Source organism: Balaenoptera borealis, assembly GCF_965194805.1.
Source record: "Balaenoptera borealis genome assembly, chromosome: 11".
Lineage (NCBI taxonomy): Eukaryota > Metazoa > Chordata > Mammalia > Artiodactyla > Balaenopteridae > Balaenoptera > Balaenoptera borealis.
Genome location: NC_138868.1, coordinates 88,427,100 through 88,435,331, shown reverse-complemented (window position 1 = coordinate 88,435,331; position 8,232 = coordinate 88,427,100). Strand labels below are relative to the sequence as shown.

The 8,232-nt window shown below is 36.3% G+C and overlaps 1 protein-coding gene across 1 annotated transcript in view; it reads left to right on the top strand.

The window, feature by feature from the left end:
- Positions 1 to 2,764: 2,764 nt before the first annotated feature.
- The window catches only part of LOC309606634 (ankyrin repeat domain-containing protein 17-like), a gene marked incomplete at its 5' end in the record, with an annotated part of 63,722 nt that continues 58,254 nt past the window's right edge, over positions 2,765 to 8,232 (top strand). The window contains 1 exon segment of the mRNA XM_082343931.1: positions 2,765 to 2,890. Coding sequence (XP_082200057.1) covers positions 2,765 to 2,890 — 126 coding nt within the window.

The following is an 8,232-nucleotide window of genomic DNA, read 5'->3' as shown; positions in this document are numbered from 1 at the left end:
CCTGTGTTCATTTTTCCATGATTATTTCCTCTTTTTTTTTTTTTTTTTTTTTGTCTTCTCCCATTGGATTGAAAAATTGTAGGTATTTTAACAGAGAAAATTTCATTGGGATGCAACTTTTTCTCTAGAAAGACTCATTGTCTGGACCATGGTTAAAGATAGGAGGACATAGTTTTTACCACTCTACAATATTGAATCACATGTGTCTATGACCAAACCATGCTGAAAAGTCCCCTTCCTAATGTATAACACTTATGCTTTCACTACTGCCTTTAAAAATAAAAGTTTAAAAAAAATGATTGTCTCGCGAGCTCGCCAGCCTGCAGGCGGGTCGCTACCGGGCGTGGAGCCGGGCGCCCGGGGCGATGGCTGAGTCCAGGAAGCGGCCGAGAGGAAAGCACGGGGCTCCCCCGGCCTCCGCGTGGAGTGAGTGGAAGCACGAAGGAGGGTCTGAGGAGGCCGCCTGCACGGCCCTCTGGCGCGGCCGTTGAGGACTCACCACCCCCCCCCCACCTCCGCGCGCGCAGTGCGCCCCCCCGCCCGGTGCGCCCCGCCGTTCCCGCGCGCGCCGTCCCGGGTGGGACCTGCAGCCGCAGGGCCCAGCTCTTGCCTCCCAGCTCTGCCGCCCGCTGCCGGGCTTCGCTGGGCCGGGAGCGCCGTCCGACTGCCAGAACGAGCCTTTCCGGCTGAGGAGGCAGTGCGTTCATTTGGGCGCGCCCCGGGAAGGAAGGTGCCTCCCGGCGCGCATCGAGAGCGGGGCGGGGAGGGGCCGGGCTTTGCTTGCGGCCCGGGAGAGCAGCGTTGGGACCGCGGAAGGGCGCCTGCCCCCTCGGGGTCTGGGATTCCGGGACCCCTGGCTCCGTTGAATGTCCGGGACGGAAGGGGCCTGGTCGACCCCGTCCGCCACCCTCCCCTCCCCCTTACCACAGACCGGGGAAATGGACGCCTGGAGAGCGGAAATCCAGTTATCAAAGTTGACTCCAGAGGAGAGAACGTAACAGACCTAACAATGGAAGAAATTGAGAAAGTTATCAAAAAGCTACCATCCCTGAAAACACCAGTCCCAGATGGTGTTTCAGGTGAATTCCTTTAACTTTCAAGAAAAAGATAATGATAAGATTTAAATTGTTCACCAGCTTAAAGAAGGAAAAATGACAGATTTCTTTTACAAAGCCAGTGGAACATTGACACCTGAACTTGACATGAAGATAGTACTGAAATTGGAAACTTGGTTAAAAAAAATCCTTCCCGAAGAAGATCTTAAGCAGAGTTAACGTGTTTCTTTTGGTATTTCTGATTGGAATAAATTTTTTTTAAGTCCAAAAAAAGAAAAGAACAAATTATTGTCTTTTTCTTAACTCCCTATCATATAGGTATTTAAGGTTAATACATAGCAAAATTTTTGAAAATTTTCAAATATACATGCCCTTTTCTATTGATCTGGATCCCTAAGGATTCAAATAGTGTGTTTTGTTTTGTTTTGTTTTGTTTCCTCCTTTGTTCTTCCTTTGGCTTTTAAGTGGACTGAAAAATGTATAATTATAGAATGAGTGTTGCTATAATGTATAGTGTATGTTTGTGCGTGAACTAAGGATTTCATGTAAAATAGATTTCTTAATTGACAATTGTGTTTATAATTGTTATGATAAGGTCTATTTCAGTTTTGTTCTTGGTAGGAGCATAACCTCTTTTGCCTGGTTTCAGATCCAGTTGTGAATCGTGATTGTTTTCTGTCTGATGTAGTTGATAACTACGTTGGTAACATACATCCACACTACTGTTGATCATTCAAAGATTAATGCCCAGACTCTAGTGCTATAGCATTTTGAATAAGGGGGAAAAAGGATTGATGTTCACATGTCAACTCCAGAAGTGAGTTGATGAGGGAATAAAGTACCCTCAACTGCTACCACCTTTGGAATTCTCCCATCTCAAGTATTGACCTAATTAGCCCCTTCTTAATTTGCTTATTTTGGTGAAAATAATATCATGGCAAAATTATACTTAGAAGAACTAACAGTAATCTATATTTGAAGGCTGATTGCATGTATACATTTATTTCTACCCTAATGTTTTAATTTTGTCCTCCTAAGTCAATGTGATTGCTAGATTGGTTGGTGAGCATTTTATGCCCTTCAGAATAATTCTGTATGTGAAAAACTGTTTCTGTGTGAGGATCCAATTTTTATATATATATGCTGTCATACTGAGGGCCACCCCCTGTCTGCAGTTAATAAAAGAATAGGAAGTATTTTAAATATTCAATAACGAATGTCCCCAAACAGTGATATTACTTTCATTAGTTCTAGAAAATAAGGTGTGAAATTGGCAGGTAAAAGACACATTTTCTCCTTCTGAACTTGACTATTTTAACTTTTATTCCTTTTCTGATTAAGAAGATATAATGGGTAACCATTTGCATATATATTTAATTTTAATTCATAAAAATATTTTTGTTTTCAGGGTTATTTTGAATTAATTTTTGTGATTACATATCGTAAGAGGGGAATTTGTTTTTCATATGGTTGACTGTTTAGCAAATGGGTTACTCTCAATATATGTTTAAATTTTGGTCTGTTGTCCAGTGTCAGAAATAACCAGGACAATGAGTTATTAGTGCTATGGCAGTCTACCTGTAGATATTTTGTTTTTAAAGATATTTAAATATTTTCTGACAACTGTTTCTTGCTGTTACCTAACAACGTTTCATCCTCATTAAGTACAGTTATTTTGCTCAACAGCAGTCAGTGGAGGAGCATCTGCAATGTCAAACACTCCTACCCACAGTATCGCTGCTTCCATTTCCCAACCTCAGACTCCAACTCCAAGTCCTATCATCTCTCCTTCAGCCATGCTTCCTATCTACCCTGCCATTGATACTGATGCACAGGCAAGCTCCAAACTCAGGAGTGATAGTTTTTAACTGGAATGATATCATCATTAGAAACATTAATCAGTTATTTAAATCATCTTAGACTGCTTTGTCTCTGGGCAAAGACCTGAGCCACAGTTATAAATTAGAATCCACATTTAAAGAAATAAAATGCCAAATACAGATTATTAGTGATAATTATTGTGAAGATCTGGTTTCTGATGTCATCAAGTAATCTTGTTTTCTTAAACTTTAGTTTCAAAAGGGATGTAAAAAGAAAGAACTTATTTAAGATTATGTATTTTCTTCTAAACTCAAATTAGAAGATGTGTTTTAAAATTCATATTGGATTCCATTTATATAGCATATATACTCAGTTGCATTTATATTCTCTTTGAAAATTCTGATCTTGCTGACTGAAATATGTAGTAAGTCTATGTGTCTGTTTCTATAACACTGTTAAGTTTAAAAAAACGTTTTTTAAAAGAATTAGTTTACCATGAAATGTCAGAGCAAAGTGAGGTTGGAAAAGAGAAGGTAGCTTGTGTTTTGTCCTGAAGAAACGCCAAGCAGCCTAGCTTAGAAGACTGCTGAATGAGGTAAGGGTATATGGCTTTCTTCAGGACTGAGAAATGTTTGCAGTTTATTTAGTTTTGTGTTTTGATTAATGCCTGATGGAGAGACTAGTGTGAGGGTGGTGGTGTACATTATAAAACTTGCAGTTTTATAAATGATCACTTCTTTATAAGCATCAATTTTAGGGAGGGGGGATGGGGGGAGAGAGAGAGACTGTGTGTGTGTGTGTGTGTGTGTGTTTGTGTGTGCGTGTGTTTGTATTATTGCATCCTTAAGGACCTGTACTATTAAGCTATTGAAATAAAGCCTCCTTTTCATTAAGATGTTTCTTGGTAATACTATGAAAAAGGAATTTCATTTCTGTTCTTCCTTGCTTCCCGTATTTTATATGAGCTAACTTTTTTGAGCACCTAAAATAGTTAGGGGCTTTTTTTAAGGAATAACTTTACTCAGTCTTCAGAGTACACAGATAAGGTAGCTCCTCTTAAACACCCATTTTCCTGATGAAGAAACCCAGGCTAAGAGAGAGATTAAGCATTTGGCTTACAATCACTTCATTTAACTAAGAAATGGTGGGGCTGGGAGTCAAACTTAGGTTGGTTTGACTTCAAAGGCACCCTTCCAAATACCATGCTATAGAGCTTCATTTTTAGTCTCATAAAAAAAATTAGACATTCATTTGGTGAACCACAATGGTCTACATTTCATATTGATAGCATTATAGAATTGGATTGAACTTTTTATTGAATTTGCATTATTTTCCTCTAATCTGTTTTGCTCTGAGTCTGTTAATGTTTTAACCAGAAGTATATTTTCTAATTTTGTGGGATCAAGAATTGATCCATAAGCAAAAGTAAAACTTGACCAAAATATAAAGGGTTTCTTTCTTTCTTTCTTTTTTTTTAATGCTTTAAAATAAAACAGCCACAGGGACTTCCCTGGTGGTCCAGTGGTTAAGACTCTGCACTTTCACTGCAGTGGGGCAGGTTCGATCCCTGGTTGGGGAACTATGATCCTGCGTGCTGCACGGTGCAGCCAAAATTCAATCAATCAATCAATCAGCTACAGAAAAGGTTCCATCAAGTATGATCATGATTTTATTGAATTTGAGATTATCATGATAATGAAATTTTACCTGACTATACCACTCAACCAACCATAAATTAATTTCTGAGAAGTTACATATAAATACTTTTAAAAAGTTAATTTGAAAAAATGACGTACATTTTAAATGTAGTAGACATACTTATGTAAAAAGATTTGACTGTGGCTCCTTAAAAATCTGCTTCTTTATCCGGTCTTTACATTGAGGCTTTTCAGTTGGGTTAGCCTAATATGAGTTACAATACTTTTCATGGAGTTTACCATAATTGCATAGTTAGAAATTAGAAATTTCCTGTTTGGGAACACATAATACAAAATAATTATTTGGAAATAATTGTTCACCATTTTTTCTTTAACCTTCAGTGTTAGTTTTTTTAACTTACTAGTTTTTATGATACCAAGAAGGTACTTAAAGTGATAAATACAAAGATTCTCTTATGCTTCATCCACCTGAAGTTTTTTCTAGATTCTCAATACAAATTCCATGAGATTTTACATAATGGATATTTTGGTTTATGTGTGACAATACTGTGCCATTACAGACAGGTGATATGATGAAAAAGTTCATACTAAGATTCTTCCTCTATTTTGAAAGATTAAAAATCCTCTAATAATTGGATCTTTCATTTGTTTATTTAACAAAACTTAACATGTACATTCTTAACTCTTTACAGATACTTACTTCTTTAACTTAATCTCTGTAACAATCCCATGAAGTAGGTACTGTTACTATTACCATTTTACAGGTAAGGAAAGAGGCCTTGCCTAACAGCCAATTTTTAGTGGAGCCAGCTTTCAAACAAACGAAAAAAAGACTCTGGGTCTAAAATCGAGAAAATGGGTCTGCCTAGATAGCAAAGGGTCATGTGTGTTTAATCTTTACATCTGTTTAGCATATTGCCTTGGCCATACGGCATATTTACCGCAAATCTTAACTTAAGGAAGAACAAAAGAAGTGTGATTTTTTAATGCCTCAGTGTGTAAGTCTTTTTTTTAAAATGCTAATGATTCTTGAAAAATGATCCTTTAGTTGATCATTGTAGTAGGGAACTAATATTTTAAACAAGGATTAGCTGGAATCATATGTGTAATTTCTGGCCCTTAAAGAATGCTGACGATAAGAGTTTGCATTCTTTATAACATTCCTCAAATCTTATGTTCTATAACTAGAAATCAGCCTTGGTTTGTGTGCCACAGGCTCTCCCCCTCTCATGTAATGGTTTTATTGAATTAAGTTTGTCTGGATACTATCAAAACTTTTAAGATTAATACTACCCACTGTGCTGTTACCAAAATTTATTTTAGGAAACATCAATAAATGATAGTTTGAAGTAATTATTTGGGACTGTTTTACTATACATTCTGATAACATAGCTCTAATCTCTATTTTTATTTTGAGTGGTGTAATACAACTTATACCTGGGTACTCTAGATATGGAAATTAGGAATCACATATAGATTTTTGAGAACTGTGGTTTTATATGAAACAATAAATCTGGTTGAAGGTTAGAGTTGAATCCCCTGAATTAATTAAATATTTTCTGTATTTTATAGTGTGAACTTTTTATTAACTCTACTAGCCACTAAAAGTGAGAAAGAATTAGTTGTTCTGTTCATAGGTTCTAAAACCTGTGTTCTGGCATGAACTGAACTTGTGTTCTAGTTCTGAACTGCTTGACATTTTATTCTCAAATTTCTAAAGGCTTTCCTTGAACTTGGAGTAACTTATTCTAGCACATCTCAAAAATGAGAAAAATAAATACCTCCTCATGTAATTTTGCCTTTTTTTCCTGTTTTTAATAATTAACATGTATCCATTATCTTTTTTTTTTTAAAGATAGTAGTCATCTTTTCTTTTTTAAATTAATTTATTTATCTATTTATTTTTGGCTGTGTTGGGTCTTCGTTTCTGTGCGAGGGCTTTCTCTGGTTGCGGCAAGCGGGGGCCACTCTTCATCGCGGTGCGCGGGCCTCTCACTGTCGCGGCCTCTCTTGTTGCGGAGCACAGGCTCCAGACGCGCAGGCTCAGTAGTTGTGGCTCACGGGCCTAGCTGCTCCACAGCATGTGGGAATCTTCCCAGACCAGGGCTCGAACCCGTGTCCCCTGCATTGGCAGGCGGATTCTCAACCACTGCGCCACCAGGGAAGCCCTCCATTATCTTTTAAAGAAGGTAGATGTTAAATTTAACCTACATATCAAGACTGAAATTGTAGAATATGTAAAATTATGTTTTACCCTTAATGGTATAAATATCATTGGTATTTCTCTTCTGTTTTTGCAACGTGGAAAACAGTTTCACCACGATTTAATGAGAAATTAAGGAGACCAGGAAAAAACTCATTTAACTCATAATAGTAATATGAAATACTCTGCCATTAAAGCATTCTACTTTAAAATGCATTCATTCTACTTGTTTATATGAAGTGTTTTAAATAGGTTATTTACTGTCTTACTGATTTTTCTCATTTATTGAATGCCCTAAAGTGCCATCCTTTTTAATGTTATATATGACCCCTAACATGGTTAGAGAATGAGATATTTGGGACTATGGAGGTCTAAAAATATTCAGCCCTTTAAATCCTGATAGTTTTCAAAGTAATTTATTTAATTACTTTAAATGAAATTAATAGATATACTTCCTTTTTTATAGTTCAGATTTTTTTTTCACTTATATTCTAGCTCATTAAAAGTTGCCTTTTCCTTTAATATTGCATTTGTCTTATGATTCTTGCTTGTTGTTTTTATCTTGTAAAATTGAATAGTCATACTGGTAATTTACAGAATATTTTTACATTGAATATAATTTTATCATTTTTTATAAGCCTGAATCATCATAACATGTTATGATGCAGAATGATATATTTTATGATATTGTGAGCTAAATGGAAATTTTCTTTAAAATATAAACCTGGAAAGCTCTTAACAAAGCTCTGGGCATCTTTTTCCTTTCCAGGTTTCTCTTAGATATATGACCAAGAATGTGACTTGCTAGCCAGTATAATAACATAACTTTAGTGTTACTTTGCCTTCTAGAAAGTCATCACCTACATTTCATTTCCTTGATTAGAAATATTCAAAACACCTGTTTTCTTTAATTCAAAACTACCTGTATCTTATCAGTAGTGAGTTTTAACCCAAACTCCTACTTCAGTTAAGTTGTTTCTTGATATATTGCAAATCAGGATATTTCTTACCATTGTGGGAATGTGTAGTATGTATTTGGGCAGGGGGCGGTGAAAGTCTCACTTCAGAATCTTTAAATTCTTTCATTATTGTCTTAAAAAGATTGTTGTAAAATATTAGTTGCTTTAATTTCACCTTAATGCAGAAATATAGTGAAGTTACCTACTTTCAAGTTGCCCAGGGAATTTGACTAACCTCCCCCTCTTCTTCAGCTTTAAATATCTTTTCCTTCAACTCTCACATTGTTCGTATTTCTCTCTTTGTTTCAACCTAAATTTGCCCTGTACAGTAACCTGTAAACTCCTAGTGAGCAGAGACTATATTTACTTATCTTTGTCAGCCCTAGAGTATCTAGCAGAGTACTTTGAATATAAAAGGTGCTTAATAAATGCCAATTGAATTGATTTTTTTTTTTTTTAAATGGTAAGTTACCTTATTTATTTATTTATTTATACTGTGTTGGGTCTTCGTTTCTGTGTGAGGGCTTCTAGTTGCG